General features: G+C 44.1%; 1 protein-coding gene across 1 annotated transcript; it reads right to left on the reverse strand.

Moving 5' to 3' along the window:
• Positions 1-178: 178 nt before the first annotated feature.
• On the reverse strand, positions 179-26,820 carry pdgfrb (platelet-derived growth factor receptor, beta polypeptide). Its single transcript, XM_041943874.1, has 23 exons — positions 26,470-26,820; positions 16,233-16,307; positions 15,411-15,731; positions 14,699-14,956; positions 13,901-14,031; positions 13,283-13,448; positions 12,049-12,229; positions 11,144-11,259; positions 10,825-10,948; positions 10,452-10,663; positions 9,589-9,683; positions 9,331-9,463; positions 8,189-8,293; positions 7,807-7,917; positions 6,970-7,126; positions 6,650-6,816; positions 6,215-6,327; positions 5,763-5,885; positions 5,384-5,495; positions 4,576-4,675; positions 4,378-4,483; positions 3,168-3,463; positions 179-1,786 (listed from the first exon to the last, which is right to left on the reverse strand). The coding sequence occupies exons 2-23, from the start codon at positions 16,279-16,281 to the stop codon at positions 1,639-1,641; spliced, it is 3,324 nt and encodes a 1,107-aa protein (XP_041799808.1). The 5' UTR covers positions 16,282-16,307; positions 26,470-26,820; the 3' UTR covers positions 179-1,638.
• Positions 26,821-26,986: the final 166 nt, after the last annotated feature.

Raw genomic sequence — 26,986 nt, forward strand, 5'->3', positions numbered from 1 at the left:
ATGTATGATTCAGCTGGAAATAAATAACTAAATGTTGGACAGAAATTTAGCTTTATATTGGTGAGACCAGCTGTTTTAACAGTGGGGGAAACAGATGCAGACAGAGAAGAGCAGCTAAATAAGAGCCAATGAATTCACATGATGTATAAAAGAGTCACACTTCCAGCACTACTATGATAATACACATTTATTGTCACATTAACAACATATAAAATGGCACATATAAAAAATACATTTGTAAACGCTAAGAACTGCTTTGGTACCATAGCTTGTGATACAGTGATCTTGTGCATCTTACAATTACAATGTGTTGTTTTAAATGGTTGACTAAGTATTGGAAGTTGAAACGTGTGTGAGTGAATGTTATGCAATGCAACAGAGGACTAAAAGCATCATTTTTACATGTACACACATGGCTATCTAGGTTTCTTGAGTACAGTAGCCCTTCATATCAGCAAGCGACAACAGCTGCAAGACGAAAGTCTGTCGGTCTATATACAACGGCTCTGGTGGCCATCCTGTGCTATGGCAGTGATACGCTGTGTTCATTATTTTCACAGAAACTGTGAGTCAGCACAGAAACTGGTTTCCTGTAAAAGCCACATGTTTAAGTCAAAGGTGGATTCTCAGTTGAATTATTCTATGTTTACTGTGTTTATATCTGCATTATAATGTCCACGTTTTTCTAGATAAAGTGCAAATCTGGCACAGAACTATGAAATAAACCTACACAAGACGAGTCAAAGATTCACGAATGACGCAAAAATACATTTCATATAGTTCTCAGGAAAACAAAAAGAAAACTGATAACCTCCATAGTCATACTGTGTGTAGCTAAAAAGGAAGTATTTCTCATAGGAAAACAGTGCATGTAGAATAAGTCTGCATTTCAGGCCCTTTTACAAAACTATTATAATACAGTGAGCACAGCTGTTGGTCGTACGTCAGGTAAGGAAACAATGCAACATAAAGTTTTAATTCACACACTAATTTTCTATGACTGTTCCAGGTTTCGGGCATCATGCTGATGATTTCCAATAATGTGGGAACTGCATAATGTTCTTGCTCAGACAAGGTTTTGTTTTCGTGTGTGTGTGTTTGTGGTTTGTTTTTATTGTGTGAAAGTGATTTTGTGTTTGTACAGCTAACAAAATTGGTCGTAAAAAAAAACGTTAAAAAAATACCCGCTTTTCTAAAAACCGTCACTGTTTGTGAACCGTAAAAGGGGGATGATGAGTAACAGCCAAAAAGGGACATACAGCTAAAGCACATAACTCATAAGGCCTCATTAGTCTCTGGCTACAATGTAAAATACAGTAAATGCATCTTTGCTTAGTGTTAACTGATTCCATAGGAGTGTGTGTGAGTACCGTGTTTATATTGTGGCAAGCCTCCAATTAATGGATGATAACATCATGCTCATTATTTCTAACCATTCTGTGGTTTCAGAGGTACTAAGTGTGATAAAAGAACTTAAAGAAGGGCAAAACCTTTCGAGTGCTTAGTGGAAATACAAAGATTGCCTTCTCAGTCTCAATTTTGCTACATTCTACTTTAGTCATTTTCCCTTTTTCAGGCACGTTTGAATAAGATGAACCCAGAAAAGAGCTCTGTTTCGTCAGGGTTCCCTACATGTGGCTACAGGAAGCTGTCCTCTACCTCCGGCGTCCCCGAGGAGCCCAGCAGAGCGTCCCTCTCGCTGATCTCCTCCAGCCGGTCCTCCTCTGGGAGAGTGTCGGCCGTGTCCTGTGACATGGAGTCGGTCTCCTCCTCCAGAGCCAGAGAGCTGAGGGCAGGAGAGCAAAACACAACTTTACACTGTGCACCTAGTCGCATGAGTCACAGAAGGACACAGTCACTACTTATTCATACATATCTCCGTGTGGAGCTGATCCCAATCTTCCCTTTTTTCAGTTTTTTTTTTTACCTTTCTTCCAGCAACCACAAGTCATTTTTAACTCAGAGATGATACTACTCGCCCATCTTGACTGCATTTAAAGACACAATGCATATTTTGCTCTAATGCATGAAACATCAAGATTTTATAGGGAGCAGAGTATTTACTATGCAGCCGTTTGTGTTGAGAAATGGTGTCCAGCACTCTCTGTGTACCTCTTGCACTTGTGTACTCTGCAACGTGCTGCCACATTGATCTAATGTATTTTCTTAGTAATCAATAAAACAAGAGGCAGCACTTCTTACTTAATTAAGATGTTAAGCCGCAGCCGTCTGTCCTCCGGTTTAATAAGAAATTCTTTCAGTCGGCCTACAAGAAGTGATGTCAGAAGTTTAAATCTTTTTCACTCTTGATTATTCGGCCGATTATGCTCTCAGTTGGATGAATACTCTGACTATCATTCTAAAAGCAAACATATTCACTTTATGATAACAAAGAACAAACAAGGGCAGCAATTCCTCGCAGTTAAGGAGATGGTCTATAATCGAATAATTGGTGGTAATTTTCTGCCTGTCTACTAATTAATCGATTGTTCATTAATTGTTCATCTCTAGCCAGAACTTTACCATTTTCATAGAGAATTAGGAGGATGACTGTTGAGTAATCTTGTCAATGAGTGGCCCATGTATTGGATATTTCCTATTTTGATTTTAGTATGCAGCCTGGGGTATCTGTGAGACCCTCTCTGACCCCCCACTGATCGGTCTGTGGATCTGGACCAACAGCTTTAATCTTTTTCTCTCATAAGGGGGCCAAAGACCTCAAACCAACCCACAATGCTAAAGGTCCAATCTGAGATCCAAATGTAAGCAAAAGAGTGGCCCCGCTGGCAAAATTCAAAACATTGCCGTCACTCTCAAACTGATTGACAGGTCCTCCAACAAGGACTATAATACTAAACAATAACTAAATCCAAGTTAAATATGAGATATGAGAAAAACTTTGATTATTCATGTAAATATATCTGGATTTTGGTCAAACATTTATTTGGCCTTTACAGCCAACTTTGCTTGGCTGCATGTTTATATATGCTATAAAAACATGTCTCTATGTCGGCCTCCATAATAGAGCTATTGTCTCAGCTCAACATCTGGATGAGTGGGTGTGTGGTGGAGGAAACACGGCTCTTGTTAAGCAAATACATCCCCATCTTTCATGCAACCCCAGCATTCGCCACAGATCTGCAGCATCTTTTTCAGCCGCTCTGTACCTTGCAGGGCTCTCTGAAGGCACGTCAGTGAAAACCTCCTCCGGCTTTGGGTCCGGGATGGGAATGATGTATTCGTTGTATGAAGTTACGACTTCCTGTGAGTCTGCCTCTTGTCTGAATTCTCCGGGGCTCGGGCTCTGGCTGTAGGGGTCTGGGGGGAAGGAGAGGGTGGTGACGGAGGATGGGGAGCCGAATGCTGGGTTGGCAATCGGAAAGGGTGAGGAGAGCCGGGGTTTGGTGCGGGCCACTGCCGGGTGATCACTCCTCAGGAAGTTGTCGTTGACTTGGTTGTATCTCTGTTGTCAGGAGACAATAGTTTCATTATGTGAACTGCTGGGAGTGTGACTGATTACCAGCTTGAGGTTGCAGATATGAGACTTCAGATTTTATATCACAGCTGACAAAACTGTTTGCTCTTGATTTACTTCAGAATCAGTGAAGAATCAGCCTGGTGGACAGAGTGTCTACTGTGTGAACTACAGTTATTCTGCAAGTTTCCTTCTGACCAGCAGAGTTCTGCACAGATTTACTGCGTTACCACTGTATTACTGTAGCTTCTTCTCTCTCTTGCAGAGTTCAGTGCAATACTCCTTGCCTCTGCAGGTATTACTGAAAGCCATTTACTGAGTGGGTCAGACAGCGTGAAGCAAAAGTGGAAAAAGTGCTTAGATCATTAACTTACATAGAAGTAGTAATACCACAGTGTAAAATGTTCTCTTCATATTACAAAAGATGCATTTCATTTTTTTTACTTTTACAGTATTATCTGCGAAATATACTTTAAGCATCAATAAAAAAGTAATAGCTGTTGTTATGGAGTGTTACAGTATTTTCCATATCATATGATTGGATTAACTAATTATGACAGTAAAATTAATTTTGTGTAATAAAAAGTACAATATTTGCATCTGAAATTCATTGAAGCACAAGTTAAGTGTAGCATAAAATGTAAATATCAAGTAGTACCTCAAGACTGTACTTGGAAATAAATAAATACTACATAACTCATCAGTGTTGAGTCTGGATGGTTATCAGGCCTTCAAACAGCCACTAGGGGGCAGACAAGCTGACTGTGAGTGAATGAGGGAATAAATGAGTAGATAAATGAATAAATTGGTAAATAACTTCACTCGCGTACGACAGAACATCCGAAGAACAGCAATATGTGGTCTGATGAGTCCAAGCTCACAATTTTAATAAATTAAGGTACCTTCTTATAGCTGTCTGCCAGCATGTTCCCCACACTGTGGACCAGGAAGGAGAACTCAGGCCTTTTCTCAAACTTCTCGTCCCAGCATTTCTTCATGATGTCATAACTGTAACGTAAACCATGTAAAAGCAATTAATTTCTTGTTCGAAACTTTCACATCGGCATTACCCTAGAGGTGAGGGTGACAGTGAGGCTCACACTTCATCGGAGGCGTGGGCCGGTTTGGCCATTCGGTAACCTCTCTTCAAAGCGCTGTAGAACAGCTCGTTCATGGGCAAATCGGGGTAGGGGGTTCCTCCTGCAGGAAGCATTTCAAATCACTTTAAACATAGAAATCAGAAGTCACGCACAGGCTAGAAATGTACAACAGACGTAAATGTAAACCACCAAATCATAAATCGTGCACAAGCCTTGCATGTTTCAAAGTGAACCTACAAGACATTTGACATGAGAAATGAACAGAATTTATTTCTCAGCACTGATACTGTAAATTAAAAGGATCTCAAAAGTCCATGGAATGTCAGATTGAGGCAGGGAAGCACAAAGCACAGAGGCTGGATTGTGAGTGTGTTCTTCACCAGTATGGCTTACGCTACACATGAAATAACTGTCTGCTTTGTTTTCATGGTAAAAAATTGTGGGAAGAGGCTCTTAAAAAAAAAAAAGAGCAAGGGAATGCTGATTTCAAAGCTTAACTATGCCCAATGAGATTAAGACCTCACATGAGTCTTCAAACAAACTGGTATATACATGAACCAGGCACGGAGTTTAAATTTGCTTTAGCTTTGTTTACATACATTTATTCTATTCTAGTCATTTTAAACACCGAGAAACATTTTCATTATTTAGAGTTACCAGAAGAGAGCAAGGAGGAGTCTGGGAAAGTGTGTGTGACTTCAAGAATTAACAAGGAGGAAAGCAGGTGAACAACATGACCGCTTTAAGAGGATGAAGCCCTCCCCTGTGTAGACCTGCCCTGGTTGTGTTTATGTGTGTTTGAACTGACCCAGAGTGAAAATCTCCCAAAGAAGAATGCCGTAGGACCACACATCGCTCAGGGTGGTGTATAAGTTATGAAAAATGCTTTCTGGTGCCATCCACTTCAAGGGCAGAAAGGTCTGAATGAAAGAAAAAAAACACTCCATTTGAGAAAATGATTATTAGACACCAGGCGTCCAGTGTCCCAAGAGTCCAGCTGGCACTTATTTGCTGCCATTGCAGACCCACTTAGGGTCTTGTTTGCAGCATGTTCTTTAGCTACAGTACTAACACATTTCGGTTCAATTATATCCATTTCATCTCATTCATTTAACAGCTGCTTTCATCCAGAGTGATTTTAAAATGTGCATTTAATCCTTTTTCTGTGCGATGATTTTGCCACTTACACTGCCTTTAGAGATGTAGTTGGTGTCATGCATGATGTCCCTGGCCAAGCCAAAGTCACAGATCTTCACCAGTTTGCCCTCGCAGATCAGCACATTCCTCGCAGCGAGGTCACGATGGACGCACTGCGGTGGAATAAAATTAAATCAGGTTAAACAAGACATAAAGTGTTAATTAGTGAGCTGTACAGATTGTGGTAAATGGATTAATGTCATCTTCAAGCAGGACCAGGCTAGCTGTTTCCAGTCTTCATGATCAGCTAAACTAACCGGCTGCTTGCCGCAGCATCATATGTAGCACACAAATATGACAGCGATGGGAATCTTCACATTCTAACCTCAGTAACAAAGTGAATTAAAGTGTTTCTAAGAATGTGGAAAAAATTCAGAGGAGCTAGATGCTCAACTCATATATCACCACATGCATATGATGAACACTAAGCTTGATGTCTCACATTCTTGGAGGCGAGGAACTCCATCCCCTTCGCCACTTGGTAGCTGAAGCTCAAAAGATCGTCATAGGTAAGGATGGGAGAGTCGCTGATGGCCAGGTCCAATCTGCCGCCTCCTGGACACGACAACAAGGTGAGACGACAAAATGTGAGAAGAAGAGGAGGTGAGGAGCTTCTCATGAATGAAGTCATTGTCTTGTTGTTGGGGGAACTCCAGCTGTCCTGTGACTGCATGGGTTTTTCACACATAAATACAGGGGAGTTCCTACGCTACAAGCAGCGGGAAGATGGGTACTGGTTGGGTTCACATCACACTGTACTACAAATCTGTTTCCCCATTGTTTCCTGTGTCCAGTGTGCTGACTTATTCATGTCTGAGTTCAATTACAACACTGGGAAACTCATGATTGTCAGTGCAGACACAAGCGTGGCTCTAACCTTGTTCCTGATAGATGTCCTGCTGGTAGGGAGACTCGTACGGAGAGGGCTGGATGTCTGCGTACTTGATGGTGTCTATCTGTTCCTGCATGGGCACGTAGACCGAGGGCTCGTCTTTACTCATGTCCATGTATCCTCCATCGCTCTCGCTTCCGAAAGACACATAGCTGGAAGGATACGTGAAGTGTGAGAACGCACAAGAGTGAGACCTAAATCCAGATTTATTTACGACGTGACGGCAATAATGAGACACAAACTGCCGCTTTTTGCAGCTCTGAGTGGAGATTTTGTGCAGATCTTTGAGATTTGTGTCTTCTCACCCTTTCCTCTGGCTGAGCGGGGTGCTCCCTCCAGAGATGAGGCAGCCGTCGTCTTGGTTCTTCTCGGCGTAGTACTGCAGGAGGGTGTGCTTGTTCCTGTGTAGGTAGTCCACCAGGTCGCCATAGCGACAGTACTCGGTCACCAGGTACAGAGGGCCTGGTTGGGGGAAGAAGAAAAATCTAAGTTTGGGTTTTACCAAACACACTTACTTTTCACACAACACACCTTAAAATCACATATTAATATAAATGCAGTTGGTTAAATGTTTAGGGAAGCCTTTATCGTAATATTAATTGAAAAAGAGCCAATTAAATTATACATTTTATTTAATGTTCAATATTAGGCGATATTTTGATGTATAAGGCTCATAAATAAATTAATCATTAAAATATTGTTGCTGTTATAAGGTGTATGTATAAAGCAAAGTAGACATTATGTGTGCTGCTTTAAATGTATAAGTGACATTTACATAATAAACAGGTAGTAAATGATTTAAATCACGTATAGCTGTGCACGATAGGGGCAGCCACTGGTCATGTAATGAGCTACAAGGTTACAAAGTTGCATATGTAGTAGTCATGAGCTTGGACTTTAACATCTTAAACAGCATGTGAAAAAAAAGCAAATGCACTGAGCGCCACTGTGGTTTTTAGAGTGGACAGAGGTTAGCCAGAGGGAGGTCAGACTATGAGGATTTTTGCTGATCCCTGTCAGAGAACTTTTTAATGCGAAATGTGTTTTAATAGTTTTATAAGACATGAAGGATAAAAACATGCAACAAATGATACAAATGACCTAATTATAATGTGTTAGCAGTGTATAGCACCGGCACTCACCATGTTTGGTGCAAGCTCCCAGCAAGTTGACGATGTTGAGGTGAGGACCGAGGTGACTCATGATCTTCAGCTCCGACATCAGAGCCTGAGTCTCACTCCTCCTGGCTGTGGCTGGATGGAGAGAGAGACAGAGAGAGGTATGAGAACAGGGGGGGCGAACATACTGGGATCAGGACACAGTGCATCCTTGCCAAACTGCTCAATGACCCATTTGCTGAAACTGGAACCAGGCTGGCAAGCAGACTAAAGCTCAGCAGGCGGCCGCTCCCTCTGTGCTCGCAGGAATATGGCTCTGGTGTCACACTATTTGACAGATATACGCAGGGGACTCCACTGTGGTCCACACATGCTTTCTGCTGTGTTTTCACATTGTGCGTCTTACATTTCAGCATTTTCACGGCCACTTTTGTGCTGGACTGGGAGTGAGTGAGACCATACGCCGTCGCCTCGACCACCCTGCCAAAGGCTCCTGATCCAAGAGTGCGACCTGAAACACAAAGAGAGGCTCTGTAGGACAGCATGTGAATGGAGCACATGGTAGACCTGAAAGGCAGAGGGAGAACCTCTGTGTTCATTTAAAATATTAAAAGAAATTTCTCTGGTGAGATTAGAAACTGGCTTGGGGATGTTATAATTTCAGCAGAGGTGTAACCATGGAAGGCCTGTGTGGGCTTGGGAAGCTTGGGAAGCCGTTTGGAAGGAGCAGCTGGCGACCGACAGCACATCACTGACAACAACGGTTTAAAAAGAGCTTTAAAAATGAGGTGGGGATAGGGCCAAGATGTTTAACAAACCTTACTTAGTATTCTAGCCTCAGCTACGCCCAGACGACCCAAACCACCCACAGCACTGAAGTCACCTGGTGATGGCCACATACGCATTTGTTTGCTCTCGTCTGAGCAGCAAGCAGACTGTGGACTAGAAGTGCGTTTGGACTGATCACCCATTTTTAGCTGCAACTGAGGGACCACAAGACCTCAGCAAGGAACTTTAAAACAATTGATAAATGAATCAGAAGTAAAAAGAGTGTAAATGAATATTTATGAATTCAGTTGTTTCATGCATGCCAACACAGGCTGCCATGTAAATGAGTTGTAAAAAGGAATCAAAAGTGCTGTTAAATGCGTTGAAATTTGCATTTGCATCTTATATATCTATATATATCTTCTTTATGTCTTTTTACTGTATTCTTTTCTCAAATACACGTTGTCTTTATATCTTTCTATTTATCAAACTGTCTTTATTTTTGACATGGCTACTATAAATGTTAAATGTATATTGTGATGGCACAAGGTACTTACATTCAAGGTAAGTAATAGCATTTTTATGGCAATAATATTCTTATGCTCTTGTATGTAATGTGCATGCATATAGTTGATTTATATTCTGTATCCTTATTGATCTTTCTGTGTCTCTCTTTCATTCTTTTCCCGGCGTGGGATGAATAAAGTTTTATCTTATCTTGTCTTAACTTATCTTAACTTCTTCATCCCATCATCTGTCCCTGTTTGCCTGAGGACTCACCCAGCACCAGGCTGTCTCGTTGCATTTCCCAGGCCAGGTCATAGGGCAGGTGGATGGGGTCCACGTAGATGTACTCATGACCGTCCTGGCTCACAGACTCTATCACCTTCCACCTTATCTCATAGCGAGGTTTCTGAGAGCGCCCAGAAAAAGCACACATGAGAACAAAACTGAAACACCGAAACAAAAGAAAAAAATATTTTGTACATTTTAACTCGCTATCCTTGTAAAACTTAAGTTTGTGTCTTTTTTTCTCACCTTCCTCCATACAGCGATGAGGATGATGATAGACATGATGATGATGGCCACTAAGGCTAGAACAGCAGCCAATACTGCCACCTGGGAGAACAGCGCTGCAACAGGCAAACAGACACAGAGCATTAGCCAGGACGCACATAAAGCTGTAAACTGAAACAGGAAACATTTAAGCAGGTTGTGTCAAATTCTCAACGGCCATAAAACTTCCCCTTCTCTTATTAATTAACATGCAGACAATGATTTTGTAAAGAAAGTTTGAGTTGGACTCATATTTATAGCCTTAGAACAAACATATTGACAAACATATTTTGTCTTGTCTTGCTGTTTGCTGTGAATTAATATTAATTCTTTCCTTTGAAGCTAAGGTTAAAATAATTAAAAACATGATTTATGTTGTTGGTTTAGCTAAAAGGGGATTAAAATACTCTATTTACATTATTTACAGTGAATAGGAGTGAACCTGTTACCTGTTAATGCTTATTTGATAGTAATTTGAAATGTGGTAACAATAGATGCTTTTATTCTGAAGTGCCAGATGTAATATGTTGAGTTGCCTTCTGTTAACTTGAGAATACTGTTTCTTTGTCTGCAGATAGATAGATAGATAGATAGATAGATAGATAGATAGATAGATAGATAGATAGATAGATAGATAGATTTTTTTTTTTTCTTTTTTGCCACACCACCATGTGTTTGTTTCACTAAACACAAACATGACAGAACTGTATCTTTAATTATTATCACCTTTTAATTAAAAGAGTAAACATGCATACAGTACAATGTTCCACAGCTTTCGCTTCCCTTTGGTGCGATCGGCATGTTAAAAAAACACTAACATGGGACATTCTGTCTGTGACACCTACTGCTGGACACCAGTTTGATGTCTCTCCTGTCGATGAGTCCTGCTTGGTTGCTGGTCTCACAGCGAACTGTGACCTGCTGGGGCTTGTGGAAGGTCACCTGGCTCCGCACCCGGCTGGTTTTACGGGTCTCACTGAAGCTGACGTTGGTCTGGATGCTCAGCACCTCTGGCTCCGGTACGAGCGGCTGCCACACCGCCGTCACGTTGCTGCACCTGCGGGAGATCAGCAGATGGAGGCTTGAGTTGCAGCAGAGGCAGAGGGAGCCAAAGCGGGTGCACAGAATTTGACAGTAAAATGCATTTCTGTGTGTGGTCAGCCCCCTAGTGTTCACTGCGTGACAGTTCAGTGATGAATGGGTGGCGGTGTGACTTACTTGAGCATGCTGTCACAGCTGTACCACTGTATGGTCGGGGTTGGGACCCCCTCAGCTACACAGGTCACCAAGTGTCTCTTCCCGGGGAGGTGGTGGTCCGTCAGGTCTTTAATCTGAGAGGGAACTATGCACAGGGGGTGCAGTGGTCATTAATCACTACTGACATGGACAAACACAAAATCTGTGATTTTTCTCCTGCAAAAACATCACATTCAAACCGTCTGTGCTTCGAGAGCAGGACTGCGGATTAAGAGGCAGAAATGTACAAGAACGCCGTGTATACTGTGATAATTCTAAGTTTCTTAAAACAGCCTCTCACCTTGGACTTCCAGGTCAAACGTCACCTCCTTTGTGTCATCTCCATTGGTGACAAGGACAGTGTAGAGGCCTTTCTGCTCCGTCCTCACCCTCACCAAGGTGAGAATAGTAACATACCTGAAATAGAGGAAATATGGAAAAAAGGTGAGCAACTAAAAAAAAAAGTATATATTCACTGCTTTTTTCATCTAATATGTCTGAGCTGCTGAATATTTCTCTGAGAAGATTTGTGCGAATGAGTGGATGAAGGTAAGATTTGATTGGCTGTGAAGGGAGACTTAGCACATGACTCTCTGCAGACTGCATATCACCCTTTTTATAATTGACAAAAAGAATTGCTCTATCTCTCCGTGCATTAATTAAGTACCATTCATGTACACTATTTTCAATGCTGTAAATCTTCTATTAGTTTTGTCTTTATTGATTCTGTTGTGTAATCATATCATGTTTAGATTCAATAAAGTTTACTTTTAGCATATCTCCACATCTGGTGTGTGTTTCTTTCTTTTTTAATTTGTGGTGGGGGGTCTGTTGTTTGTGAGGCATGTGGATGATATATCTCACTTCTTGAATGTGTGTTGGCAAAAATGCAAAAACATGGTCCTCCAATTAAAACACTGTTTGGCTTCTTTTTCTTCTTTCTTTTCTGAAAGGCATTTGTGAGTTGTGACAGGTATCTTGTGTTTATGGTTCCTGTGTGATGAAGGATGGAGTCCTTCCCTCCGGAGAGTGTTGTGTTTCTCTCTGCGGAGGCCTTATCGGGTGATGAATGACAGGAGCTAGACGCCTCCGGAGGCTGTCACCCTAACAGAGGTCCAGTGCTAGTTATTTAAAACACATATGAGCATATTGCCGTGTGGTGTGGACGGCATTTTTAAAGTCAAAGGACAGCCGAGGATGTCTCACTTGGTCTCATGCTCTTGTGTGGGTGCGATGGTTTTGTCTCCCTTGATGGCGGCGCCATCTTTGCTCCAGAGGACCCGAGGGGGAGGGTAGGCTTCGATCTCCACTCGCAGGACCACGTTCTCTTGCAGCTTGGCTGAAATGTTCTGCTTCTGAGCAGGTTTCACATTCACAAAGCCACGCTCTGAGGAAAGAAAAGTAATATCATCAGCGACATGACAACGTAACTTTTTTTGCCATTTGGTCGCAACAGAAACCCAAATCTGTGAACACAACACTGATATATCATCAGCTTTTAAGTTGATAGGAAACTTACAAGCAAACAGATCCCTATTTAAACTTTTACAAGACACTGTGCAACATTAGCATATGTAGCTCTGTTTTGTTCTCCACCAACTCCTGAGAAAAATATTTGGCTCTTTAGCTGCTTAATGCTCAACTAGTTAGTTACTCACTGTGTGCTGTTTGGGGCTCGGCAGGACTGAGGGTTTTTAGAACTTCTTGCTCAAAACAGAGATGATAGGAGCTGTGAGAGTGAACCAAAATCTCGAGCTCTGTATACCTGAGAAGATTTGCAGAGTCTGGCATGATTCTCCCACTATGCCACTACGATCATTTTGCAGGCTGGAGACAGTGTACTTTACTGCTGCAGCTGACCCTCTGGGGCCAGACAGGATCTGTCTTTTCCACTGAGATGTCCAAAAAGTACCACTAAACTGTCCTAGTCTCCATGGAGCATGGCGGTTCAAGTTATTCAAGGGTTTCATAAACGTAACACACCTCGCTGCAGACAGAATAAGCACCCACAGGCCGGAACGCATTGAGTGACTGTCGCCAGAGAACGAGGAAGAGTTGAGCGTGATGAACCCTGCTTTCATTGGCTGCTGCACTTACTCTAAGTGAATGGTCAAAACTTGCACTGACATTTCTTGTGTATTTGGACTTTACTCCCAAAAGTCTAAATACAGAGTTGCTGTACCCCCCATCCGGTTTCCTGCTCTGGTTTTCAAGGTATCACTCAGGGCGTCCACACCGTGTCAGGCGTTTATTTCACACTTTGAACAGAAATAAATGGAAGTCATCTTCATTTCCTGTAAAAGAAGCACCTCTCTCACCTTGACTTGCAAAGGTTTACGTAATAAGCAGCCTTCTCTCTGTCAGCGAAACACAATAATAATCAGTCCCGCTGCAGTTTGTTTTAGTTTGGTGTGGATGTGTGTGCGTGGGTTACTCTAACCGAGCACGGTGATGTTGATGCTGGCAGAGGCGGTCTGGTCTTGGACGCCCTCGTGGACGTGGCAGACGTAGTTTCCGCTGTGGGCCACCGTGGCACGAGGGAAGATCAGGCAGGAGCGCATGTTCATGGTGGACAGGACGTCTGTCAGTGGCTCGACCTCAACAACCTTGAGGAGGGAGATGACCAGGATGTGACGTTTTATTATCATGTTGACCGTGATCAAAATTTGGGTAATCAGGCTTCATGAAATGAGGTGTTTTTTACTTCAGGAAATGCATATTCCCTTTTTTTACCACACGCTGATATGTGTTGCCAAATGTCTGATCTGTTGCAAAGATCACATGGAAAATTAACCCAGGCAGGCATGAAAATGAAGAAAAGCTGCCTCTTGAAGTCAGACTCAGTGTGGAGATTTTCATAACGATTCATAACTTGAACCCAAGAAGAATCAATTATTGCAATCCCAACACCACATGTTGTGAGAAGAATTTCACAGGGGGATAAAAAGTGAGGTGTGTCTCTACATCTTGATTCAATCTGGGCTCGGTCATGAGGCCTGAAAGTGATCAGGAAGGGAAAGCTGAACAAAAGCGCTTGTTCTGCTCCACTCCTACTCACCTCTCTGTTGGGGATATCCCAGGAAAAAAACACCAGCTCCACTCCGTGCACTGTGCAGTTCACTGTCAGCGGTTCGCCCTGCTTCAGGACGCTCTTTGACGCATTGATGTAGGCGTCGATGGCCTCTGGGACTGGGACGGGAAGGCAGAGTGTGGGGGAGAGGGGGAAGGGGTGGTGATGATGTGATTTATCAAAACAATATGTAGAAGAGTCTCCTCACTGAACAAAGACAAACCCTGAGTTTAATATGTCTAACTCTAACTAGTCAGAGATAAACTTGGTAGCTGTTGTTCCAGCTCAGCAAACGAAAACTTTAAAGCTGCATAAAAGTAAAAAATGTTCTTCCAATTTCTCCGGTTTGTGCAGCAACTGAAAGCGACTGAAATGAGACCAAAGGTCCAGTGTTTACCTCCTCGCCTCTGTCTCACTGCCTCTGCCTCTAGTGGCAAGTCCACCACCAGAGGCACATAAGGTGACAAAGCACGTGTGATAATATGAGAATCACTTTTGGATGCACAGAGCAACGCTCTGGCTGCGGAACTTGTTGATTATGCTGCATAAGCCATTTGAAGAAATGTGATGGACATTTTATGGGTATTTTTTACAGCGCTTTAAAAAGATAGACCCATTAACTTTAATAGTTTGGGTGTAGGCCGAGATTGAATTAAAGGGGCCAGCTCTGTGTGTGTGTGTGCATTTGTGGCTTCTCAGGAGTTTGCACACATGGGGGGGGGGGGGGCGCATTTTATTCTGGGAGCAGTTCCTCTAACGCAGCTTTTTAACCTTTTGAACACCTACCGACAATGCTGAAGACGTAGAAGGCCTGAGACTCTTTCACCTCCCCGTTCAGCTCCCCACGACACACATAGGTCCTGTCCTCCAGCCGTGCCTTGTACCCCTCGCTCGGAACATAAAGCCCCCCGATGGGCAGATCAGTGTCCCTCTCATAGAGGGTGACACTGATGTTCGGATTACTGACCACGCAGGGGACGGTGCTTTCCTCGCTGGTCTTTGTTACCATGCCGTGGGAGCTCTCTATGAACCACACCTCAGGGTCTGCGGACAGAACCAGGACTTGTTTGGTCTAAATCATGGCTCACACACTGCTGCGTACAGTTCCGTACTGCATACTAATTCATCTTTACAGTATCCTGTTTTTTACAGTTAGCACACAAGAAATCAGCATTTTCCACAGAGAGAAAATGTTCTTCTAATGATTTCACACTTTGTCATTTTGTATTTTACAGCTGTGCATTGCATTGTGGGACAAAAACGTATTTTCAGTTTTTTAGTATGCACACTGACTTTTCTGACTTTTTTGGCATTTCACCAATGTGAACACACTACAAACCTGCTGAGAACTGATATGTAGTGTGAAATTGAGACTTCTTTTGCAGTTTCATGAATGAGATGCTGTGATGTTCCTGCTTGTGAAAACATACTGAGGCAGCTGTTACGAGCTGTATGACACTAAACAGTTCAATCACATGTAAACAAAGCCAGGACTCACCTGGGACAAAAACAGCCACCTCCTTAGCCTCTGCGGTGCTTCGATCAATGCACTGATACACCCCCGTGTGCTTCCAGCTCACGTTCCGCAGCGTCAAAACACTGCTTGTGTTTCTCCCGCTTTGAATGATTTGGTAGCTTTGACCGCCGTTTTGAACTTGTTCCACTTGGAAGTACGGCACGTCGTCCCTCTTGAACTCCCAGCTGGTCTCCCCCGAGCCGGAGCAGGTGAGGCTGAGAGAAGAGCCCTCGGCCAGGACGAGCTCCTTGTCATCAGGGGTGATCTGCAGACAGCGCAGCTCGGTGCAGAGACACAGGAGAGCTGCAGTTGACACGACAAGAAAAAAGGGTCAGCTCGGAGGTCAAAGAGAGGCAGCATGAGGTCAAAGGTTAAATCAACAATACGAGCCAGATCCTGTTCTATCCCTAAATGATGAGGGATAGGAGTTTTCTGGAGTGGATATGTGGGAGGATAATGATGCCTTGTCAGTGACAGATGTATTTAAAGTGACAGAGGTCATCTTGAAAGCACTAGTTGTCCTTTACATCAAAGTATTATCTCACTGGTCGGACTGCAAATAAATAAGCTTTACTTTGAGTGCCTTAAAATAAACCTAAATAAATCTTTTCCCCTCAGTTTGCATGACTTTGTAAGGCAATTTGTGGAAGTTGTGACCTTTCAGTCATATAAAGTTTCATTTGGCTATGTTTCATGGGAGCAGAGACATGCTTGGCATCATGTTCTTCGCTTCCCTGCAAACACTCCCGTGGTTGTGTTACAGATCTTCGTCTCTTTATTGATTTACTGAAACTGAGTCCTCACCTGTAACTGTGACTGTCAGATGGAGCGTGGATGGTGTCACCCTCCTCATGGTGGAAGCCTTCGCTGCACTTTGTTCTGCAAACAAACAGAAGGGATAATTATGCTGATTAAACTTAATGTATCCTCAGCCAATATTCCAAGAAACACAGGTCATTCTGTCCAGAAAGTATGTGCTAAGATTCAGCGTACATAAACAAAACGGCAGGGAAGTGACACACAACACAACCCCATGAGGCTTCAAATCATGATGGAGTGATTCCTGCCCCCATGAACCCCAGCGGGTCAGGTTAAAGTGAGAGTTTAGGAAATAAATCATGCTGCACTGCCAGAACAATCCACTTCCAAGCAAATGAAGGGACATACAACTATGCTCCGCTCCTAGCGAAGGAAACAAACAAAGTATGTTGTTGTCAAGCTACTTCCTTCGGCAGCCGCTGGCCAGCACACAGTCTGAGGTGCAGATGCAGCTCGCTCTGGAGGTATTTGATGCCTCGCTGCTCCGGGACAGAGCGACAATGTCTGGCTCTTTTTGTTCCCGGTTCACCAGCATTCTGCCCACTAACAAACGGGTCACTGTGTGCAGCTTTGCAACACGCTCGCTGGCAACAATGCTGCGTCCAAGCTATTCTAGAGCCGTGCTGAGCCATTAATTGGTTTTGGTGTAAACAAAAGTGAAAATGAGGGCATTCACATACACTGCTGAATCAGGAGCGTACTTAGGATTTTGAAGGGCTGAGGTTTTGGATTACTAATGGGATATCATGTTGTACACCAGCTCAATATCAGCATACCAGTATTTATTCAAGAAATATTGAGGTCAAAGGTGCCTAATACTTACTATACCATCCTCAACATTAACCACCGTTAACCAATTTCACTGCAATGCAAGAAGGCATAAGCAGAGAGTGAGGAGGGGAGGAATGGTTTGTTATTATGTTTGGGGTGGGGGTTAAGGCCTGCAGCACACAATCGTCTGGAAACAGTTAAGGATGGATCACAGGCCTGTACGCAAGAGGGTGGGAAAGAGAGAGAGGGCGGAAGAGCGAGGCTTGGGAAGAGCGAGGGTGGAGGAGGAAGAGAAGGAGGGAGCCAGTGGAAAAATTGTGAAATGCATCTTGTGAAATCTTACCCCATTTAACACGTTTACTTGACAATGCAATCCGATTTCACGGTCTCTATTTTAAGAAACTGGCCTATCTTTATGCATTATGTAATAGAACATGTGTTCTACATTTCTCCTTCTGAACTGAAACTATCTGGAGTTTTCTCACTTTTCATTTATCAATCCATCATATCTGGCAACAACTGCATCTATAGAAGTGGATCAGTCATTGAATTTAATATTGATTATATTTCCAGGTATAATAGAGACTGAAGATCGAATAAGTTTGGCAGTGGTGGCGAAGAATAAGAATTTCCATGACTAACCCAATACTCAAACCAGATACAAGATGTCTCTCTAAATTAACTGCCTTTGGCACTTCCGCTCCCAAAACGAAAAGCTCTTGAGTTGTTCCAAAAACACGACTGGTCCATTTCCTCCCTGGCCTCCTGGTTCTAATAAAAAGGGGTGAAGGAGAGACAGACAGAGAGAGAGAGAGACAGAGAGAGACAGAGAGAGAGAGAGAGAGAGCAAGAGACAGACAGAGAGAGAGAGAGAGACAGAGAGAGAGAGAGAGAGAGGGACAGGAGGAGAGAGAGAGAGAGAGAGAGGGACAGGAGGAGAGAGAGAGAGAGAGAGAGAGGGACAGGAGGAGAGAGAGACTTTTTTCTTTGTGCCGTCATTCATACACTCATCCTTACTGGCACATGCTTCGTGTGCTAAAACACACGTACTATACACACAGACATGCGCTGTATTACACTCCAACCCACCTCCATCTTCATCACTGTCTACCACCACACACACACACACACACACACACACACACACACACACACACACACTGGTGTCTGTGTTCAGTTCACGTTCCCACAGTATTTTGCTGAAACTTTCCCAGGACCGCTGATACACTTGGGACCCTGCTGGTCATGACGGCAGGAGCAGGGGGGTCGCCTTATCCCCGGGGGGCCCCGAGCAACCCGCGACGAGGGACCGTCCGCTGAGGAAGCCATACATCAGAGCCGATGAGCACCAGTAACCTCAGTGTCAGTGATGATGACTTTGAGCGACAACAGCCAAACGCAGCAACGCCAAAGGAATGCGTCACTTGGCACCGTGAGGACTAACAGATCTTATTGTGACTGGCTGCTGATGCTATTTTTTGCTAAAACAAGCCAAAGAGCTACACAAGGGCTACTGCAGGGTACGGATTTCCATCTGAGATCAAACAGTGGAAAACATTATTTGCCGAACAAAAATCTCTGTGTGTTCAAATCTTATTTTGAGATCTTTGAAAACAACGGAAAAATAAGGTTTGGCTACTGAAACACGATGAGGTTTTCTGTTGACCGCCGGGCAGAGGGGGACTCTGAGCGGAGGCCTTTGAGAAGGAATCTGACCCGCAAGATAGGATGTGCTGACTCCGATCAGAGGGCAAGAGGGAGCCAGAAAACCACTTCAAATAGAGTTTGGAAAGTGAACGTTAAGAGGAGATTTGTCCAACATTTAAGAACAAGCAACTGTAACATCAAAGTCATTGTCTTGGTGTGAGGAGACGCTTAAGGGTTCTTATAATCGCTGAGGACATAGCTGTTTTTGTGCTTATCTCTGTCCTGGTCAGGTCTTTGTGCAAGAAAAATAACATCCAAATCCATGAAGTGTTAAAAGTGTCAGCACCCTGGTGAATCTGCCAAGAAGGTTTGGCAGCATTTCAGTGACACTGCTTCCAACTTAATAAAAACACTTAGTAGCAGTTTGACCCCTGAAACAGAAAGAGGCTCTTTGTTTGAACCACAGAGACAACAGAGCAGCGTTTGAGACAATTTACAGTAAGAAACATCCACAACAAATCAAGTCAAGTGGTTGGAGAGGGTCTCAGAGATGACTTTAAGGATCTGAAACACGTTTTTTTTCTAACGTAGATGTTTATTCTTGTCTTTTTAATCTTTGAAATGGGATACCCTCATTCCTGCAAAGATTGTGGAGGTCTGAAAAAAACAAAGAGTGTTTATGCAAGTGATGGCACGGTAATCACCATGACGGATAAACTGTTATCCCACCGTATGAGTTTTCCCACAGATGCTGGGAATTTGGTGGCTGATTGACCCTTGTCAGTTTTCATAAACAGCCCTGCTACACTCAAAGTGTCACCAGCTAATGAGGAAGAATGCTACAATCGACCTCAGCGGGACGCACGCAGCCCACGCACAGCCCGAGCCCCACAGCAGCCTGTAATCCCACCTCTGGGATTATCTATATATACTGTAGCTGCGTGTTTTATTTAAACATCTGGCAGTGATGAAGCAGTCCTCAATGAGGTGGGAACCGCTTTGTGAGCCACATTTGCAGCCAACTGTTTGCTTGAGTGTGTCCCAAGGGGGTGAGGGGGGGGGTGCACTTAGAAAAAGGGGGAAAAAAGCGTCATCTATCACGAAAGAGAGAGAGATGTCCAAAAAGCCTCCCAAAGTGCAGCTGGAGAGCTCTGACTTCCTGCATGGGGAAATTTTCTGGCCTTGTGTGGGTGTAAGGCAGTGATGCATCGGTGACGCAGCAGACCACCACAACCTCGAACCAAATACTCACGAAGGCAACAGGAGACGCCGCAATGAGAAGAGGACAAATTGTGCACAGCGAAACTCCTACAAAGAGAGAAACTGCTTTAAATAACAAGCTGCGCAGAAAACAAGAGAACACCAACAAAGGCAAAAAGAAAGAGAACAACAAAACAGAAAAAAAACAATCAACGTGAAGAAACAGACCAATTAGAGCAATGACAAAGCATGACAAACCATGGACACACCGCAGGAATACTGCACACAGCACCAGACAGTGGAAAAGACAGCAAAGGCAGCATGCAGACACGCAGAACACAATTTATGGGAAAAACCACATGAAAGCAGAGAGTGGGACAGCAGAGGGAGCGCACACACACAGTCACAGACGGTGGTGTTTACTCTGCTGAAGCGTACAGGAAGCTGCGATCTGCAAAACAAACATCTCCAATTTCGCGGCCACTACTTTTCCAATGCAAACAATTATAGCTCGGATACCATGAACTAAAACTTTATTAGGACATGTGCTAAATCATGTCGCTGGAATAGCTGCAGAGCAGAATAAAGAACAACACACCACACTTTTTTAGCTTCTAGAAGGATGTCAGGCTGTCTCGACCCGTCTCTGGACAGACGGACTCTGGCGAGCTCTGTGGGAAAAAAATGACCCAGTGCGTCTTTGTTAAAACAAACCTCCATTTTTATCACTCGCCTTGGACAGACCTACCACCCCCCCCCCCCCCCCACACACACACACACACACACACACACACACGAGGAAAACCTTCTGGTCCCTTGGTAGCAGACCCCCGATGCACTGCTCCCACCCCAGGCAGCCTCTCTGTCCCCCAACGTGACTAATGCACATACATGACCAACTGCAGGCTCAAAGGCGGTTTCAGCTGGGGTAGCACACATGTCATCAACATGCTGTCAGAACATGTGAGTTCCTGTAAGGAGCAGCCTGTGTTTGCATCACTATAATCCATCTTTCAGATTGAAAAGAAGAGAGAAAAGCAGCTACACTTGTAGCTGGTGAGCCCTCAGACATCTTTGTTTTTGTAGAAATATGTGTGCCAGACAATTCTGTTTGTTTTGATCTGCTTTGGTAAAACACTCTTTGTGCCATATGCGACATGTTTAAAGCAGCATTAACTGATTTTTTGTTTTCCACCAGCTGTGAAGATAAGTCAGGTCAGTCTTATTTGCATGATGCCAAATCATCAATCAACAGAATATCTCAGGACACGTTCAGGACCGCACGCTTTCTAATATGATTTACAGAGACCCAACAATTCCCACTGTGAGCAAGCACTTGGCGCCAGAGGCAAGAAAAAAATACCTTTAAACATAACACGAGTCAAGTTTCCATCTAAATGTAGCACAGCCTTTAACCAAGTTTTGTGAAAATCAGCAAAATATAATGCAAATGAATGCTTCCATCCTAATGTTGCGCATATCTGGAATATAAAGAGGTGGATTAAGGATTGAGATTAACAGCTGGTGGTGCTAACTCTCCAATCCAGTATATTTAACCATTGCAGAAGTAGACACTGCAATGAGATAACATAATCAAAAGAGCGCTATTCAAGTCTAACACAGCTGAAAACCAGCAAGTGTGTTTATTTCAGGTATCAATTTAAGGAACGTTACACAGATGTGATGGTTTCGTCACTTCATTTAAGTCACATGCTTTCTGCTCATCATGGGTTATTTGCTAGTTCTGTTTCCATGATGTGTGGATCTGAGGGGAACTGCAGAGTCAGGGGACAACTCTCTGCAGTTTCATCACCACAAGCGGCCACATTGGCATCACACATTGTCATTTGAGCTATTGTTAGCATAAGATGTTGATTAGTAAAGCAGCTTCATGAAAAGCTCTGATGCTCTCAATCCTGACGATCCCAGCCAAATAAAACAATTCACATCACCACTGAGGAAATGCCCCAAATATTAGTCCAGAAACTCGCCGGCATCATAATAGCTTTGGCAAATGTCCACTAACTGTTTGCTGGACAGAGACAGAGACAGACTGAGGCACAAAAGAGGTCTTCACTTACCGTACACTGACCCCCAACAAGAAGCTGCAGTTACACAGCTGGACACAGGACGTTCAAAACCTCGATATCAGCCAAACAAACAGCTTATATCCTGTAACTGTAGAGCATGAAGCTGCACTAAAGCCATCTCAGGTTTGCATGATCAGAGCCTGGTGCGTTTTAAAACCTCCCCCTGGTTTTATTCGGCTCAGCATTAGGACACAGTGACTGTGAGCGGTCTTGCCTCAGCAACCAAAGTGACTGTACTTGTGCTGAGGCAACACATGTTTGGGAAACTGTGGCTCTTGGTTTGCTCCCTCTCAAACAGGGTTGTAAATGCTGTTTGTAGTGGCGGTGGGGGGATGTAAAGGGCTTCTGGGTAAAACTGACGGTTGTAGAATGACAGCGTTAGATGTGGCTAGTGTTTGATATCAGTTTAATGATCTAATTTTCTACTCATTTGGGAACCTAAATGAAGGAAAAGTGATTAAGATGTCAAAAACTAAAGCAGCTGTTGTCATTGAAGTCATGTCAATTTTTCCCATTTTGGGCAGTAAATGCTGCCAGTTGGGCTGTAATTGTGTATGTACTTTGTCCCAGGCAATTCAAACTGTTTCTGCTCATAGGGAATGCAGGGATATCGGATATACTTGCTAGCATAAGCAGCGCCACTTCCTCCCACGTGTTTCTTCTGAGACGTCCCCACCCTTCTGCACGCTGTTATCTTCCTTTTTCCTGCGCACCGGCCGTCCAACGAACACTTGAGGGTACGAGCCCCCCTACCTGCCCTGTGAGAAATAGAGGACGCCTAAACACACTTCCAGTCCCTGCACTCTAACACACCCACGCCCCCCTAAAAGAAAGAAACAGAAACAGCTGAATTCAATTAGGCCTGACCGGCTTTAAATTCCACTGATTTCCCTAAACACATAACGTTGAAAGGAAGGGGGAAAGGAGGGAAGAGAGAGGCAGAGAAGCATCACTCTGGCTGATCATTTACACGACTTGTGCTGTTTTGGCACGTGCATGAGGAGTGATGTTAACTCTGGCATTTACAGTCAAACAATCTTGCAATAGCTCTTTTCTATGCATGAGTGTTGAGGAGAAAAACAGAAGATAAATATCACAAAGATGTCACCACATACTCTGAAAGCAGCATAGTAATAATAAGAAGAAATCCAAAAAAAGTCTCTATTTTTCCGCTGGGTGGAATATTCTTATCTTTTAAAAGCAACAGAAGGTTTTCCTTTGTGCTGTCTCACTGCACTGTATCACCAATTCCGGCATGTTTTTGTTGGACTGAGGATAGCACGAAGTGCAGAGAGAGAGAGAGAGAACGAGGGAGAGAGAGAGAGAGACAGAGACAGAGAGAGAGACAGAGAGAGAGAGAGAGACAGAGAGAGAGAGAGGCGCTGTAGAAGAATCTGATGGAGACCAAAACTTCCTGTTGAAAATCTGTGTTTGTCCTTATGTAGTAAAGTCAAAGAGGAAATCGTAACATCTCTCTGTTGTTACAGCCATACAGCACTTGCGCAAAGGCAGTAACACACAGTGTAAAGACGGCCGCTTAAAAGCAAATCTTGCATTCAATACTTTAGTTAAAGCCCCTAAAAACTTTCTAATCTTACAGGAAGAGTTTGATATTTTGGGAAAGGCACTTGCTTGCTTTCTTACTGAGAGTTACATTAGAAGACTGACACAACTCCCCACAGCCAGTTAGCTTAGCTTAGCACAAAGACTAGAAGCTGGGGGAAACCGCTAGCCCAGACTAAGAGGTGCTGGCAGGTATTTCTCTATAACATAAAATATTTGAAGTTGAATCATCATTTGTTTAACTAATTAAATTTAAAAAATCAGCTAGTCTGCCTCATTAGGACTGTGAGTATGGTTTCATTAGGATTGATTGAACTGGAAACATAAACAGGTTTTGATTTTGCAGGCTTTGTTTATGAATATTAAATGAAAAAAGTAGCTGGTAACTATAATTCAGCCCATACAGTGAATGTAGTAGAGTTACAGCACATTATGTCTCTCTGAAAAGCAGCGCTTAAAGTAGCACATAATGGAAATACTCAAAGCAGCAGCGTCTGTTCCAGATATTTTCCAACAGCGAGCTCATGTGTTTGTGCACTGACACCTTTCTCTGCATCTTAAGGCTGATTTCCTTCCAACTCGAGAAGAAACATTTCCTCCTGGAGTCGTCCGGCAGGAGGGGCTGCGCTCTCCGACTGGAGATGAGATGCAGCTGCCTGTCAGCTCTGCGTGAGTGGGTGGGAGGGGAAGGAGGAGGGAAGGAGGGGGGAGGCCAGATGGACGGGCAGCCGTACAGGATGCTGCATCGCAGCACCACTTAGTGCTCTTCATGAAAGCTATATGACTCAAATAGGAGTCGGAGTACAGCACTAAAGAAGCAGTGACCGATAGGAGCACAAGAGACGGGTAGAGTCTCAGAAACAACAGCTCATTTCAGAAGTATGAATGATGAATTATGAATCAGCCAATAAGTGAGTGCCAGAGAGTGAGTCAGGGACTGCTATATTTGAATATAAAAAACACAAATGATCATGTGACAAGCTGTCCGAGCGCCCTAAATGACTCCTTAAACTCTCCTCTTCATCCAGCTCTAGACCACATCACACTGCTGTTCAGAGCGCGGTTGCTCAACAGCTGTGCGTCCGGCTCACGGAGGATAAATCACAGGAGGACAGAATGGGATCAATGTGTTTCAGAACTTTCTGCTGAGCTCAAACTGCTACATATTGGCACATGTGAGCCAAATCAGACTCCGAGCATGTTTTCTGCACGGTCATAATGTGAAGCACATTTTCTCAGAGCGGCTGGCATGCGGACGGCCTGCGGAGCCAGGAAACAGCTGATGGCAAAGGATTAGGTCTGGGTCAGGGGAATGGAGCCGACTGGGCCGTACTGCATCAGGGCTGGGGAGAAGAGCTCTGCTGCAGCACATACCAGCAGCCTGACGCACAGGAGGAAAAATCCCCACCGCTCAGGAGACAAATGAAACTTCTAAACGTTTTACAAATCCATGCTGCGGAGATTTGTTAGAGCGTATCTGCTGTTTGGAAGTTGGTGCCGTGAAACGTTCAGCAAGGGACCCCCAGCTGACGAAACTATGATATGAATGCAATGCCGTCTGATACCGTTAATGGTCAAAGCATGACATGCATGCAATTTTCCAACAGTACTATAACAATGCCTGGACTGAAATATCCAGAGAGCCAGAGAAGATCAAAGACTTCCAAAGGAAACTCCTAAGTGTAGAGGAGGAGAGCAGCAGACACAAAACACATGCCAACACTGTTTACAACTTGTGCTAATTCAAATACCCCCATATCAAAAAGGTCATCTGCACACAGAAGATGGATGTGCAGTTAACCAGCCCTGCAACTAAACACCGCAGCAGCCGAGCGTAGCAGAGAAGCGGGGAGGCTTTCAGGTGCAAAACATATGGCGGGATTAGAGCGAAAAGCCATGCACGCCACATGTGCCTCAGCCACGAAATAGCTCACATCGCTGTAATGTAACTCATTGTAGGTACTAAAACCGTCTCCGGTGATGAATGGGAGGAGATGATTCAGCCGATTGTTTATGTCCACTCGGCTCTACGTCCCTCAGACGAGGCCGAATCGCAGCTTTATGGCAGATTTACATTTAAAAAAGGATGGCCGAGGCATGACGCTATGCACTCAGGCTGGTATGTGTTGTCGCTAAAAGGAGATCCATGCGGATGCTGGTGGCAGTGACTGATGCCGGGTCTGATAACGCCAAGCAGCCACGGCTTGATGAGCTTCTCCATGTAGCTATGCAAAGAAGATTGATTCTGTTAGGAGCATTCACAGAGGAGGAAGGAGATTGACGGTTCAGTGGTGAGGAGCGTCGGTTCACTCAGGGTGACTGAAGAGGGCTGTATAAACAAACTCTTTAGCAGTGAAGCACAAAGTGGAGCGCATACAAACAGCTTGTGTATAAAGCCCAGTGTGTGTGTGTGTGTGAGACCCTGGGACACCTTGTCAAACGCATTCTCTTAGTGAGAAGATAAACATAGTTAAAGTTGTACGACGTATAGAGTGAAAAGGTGTCTATGTACAAAGAGGCGAGCCATCACCATGTTGATGTTTGAACAGGTTGCTCGCACTCTTTCACATTGTAATTCCTGTTGTGTACACATTCAAGTATGCGAGTAACTAATACCACCAACAGAGACACATTCTTAGGAATTACAGCGACAGCATCGCACAACAAAACAGGCCAAAGTGTTCAAACCAGACTTTTTTTGCCTTCAGGTATCAAATCAGATTATTTTATCAGTTTTAAATGGCAGAAAGTTACACGAAGCAACTGTTGGGAGGATGAGGTGCATCCTCTCTGTGACATTCAGCAGTGAAATTGGATTGGTCACAGAGGGCTTCCTAAGCAGGCGAAGTGAATTTTAACCGCTTTATCCAGAACGTCTTCACTGGTGCCAACAGCTGCCAAGCAGCCATGACTAAAAGTAATAATCTGTGACAGTGACGGAGAAGTCTTACCTTCAGCGTGATCCTAGAAGCATTGACAAGCCCTCTCTCTCTGTGTCCGAGGAGGTTTGCCAGCCAGCAGTCGGTCACCTCCTCCTTCTGAAATCAGAGGAGAGACTTCCAGATTCTACAGGGGCTGCTGCCTCAGATCTATAGATCCCTCAGATGTTCAGAGTCTGAGGTTAATCTCTGCTGTCCCGGGAGTCCGCTGGAGGAGGCACCGCTCTGAGCCTGGCTGTTTGTTTAGTCAAATCACAGCCCCGCGGGGGTCTCCTCTCTCTCTCACACTCACTCTGAAAAAGCCTGCCCACCGCTCCCAGAGAGTGCTCCAAGTTTAAAAAGAAGCGTCCCCGATGGAGGCATGCGCACACACACACACACACACACACACACACACACACACACCGCTTCCCTGACAGATTCACACAGAGGAGAGAGCCAGTGGTCCAGCCCTGCCGAGGCTGGAGTAAGAGTCAGAGAGGGAGGAGAGGGAGGGAACTGTGAGGGGGAGTTGAGCAGAGAGCAATAG

Source organism: Chelmon rostratus, chromosome 9 (genome assembly GCF_017976325.1).
Source record: "Chelmon rostratus isolate fCheRos1 chromosome 9, fCheRos1.pri, whole genome shotgun sequence".
In the NCBI taxonomy this organism is placed as follows: domain Eukaryota; kingdom Metazoa; phylum Chordata; class Actinopteri; order Chaetodontiformes; family Chaetodontidae; genus Chelmon; species Chelmon rostratus.

What these genes read in the sequence shown, in the direction of transcription:
- pdgfrb (XM_041943874.1), bottom strand. Translation starts at nt 16,281, where the DNA reads ATGAGGAGGGTGACACCATCCACGCTCCATCTGACAGTCACAGTTACA. An exon ending in CCGCTCAGCCAGAGGAAAGG is followed by an intron (nt 6,817 to 6,969) that starts GTGAGAAGACAC and finishes GTATCCTTCCAG; the next exon opens with CTATGTGTCTTTCGGAAGCG. An exon ending in CCTTCAGAGAGCCCTGCAAG is followed by an intron (nt 1,787 to 3,167) that starts GTACAGAGCGGC and finishes TCCTGCCCTCAG; the next exon opens with CTCTCTGGCTCTGGAGGAGG.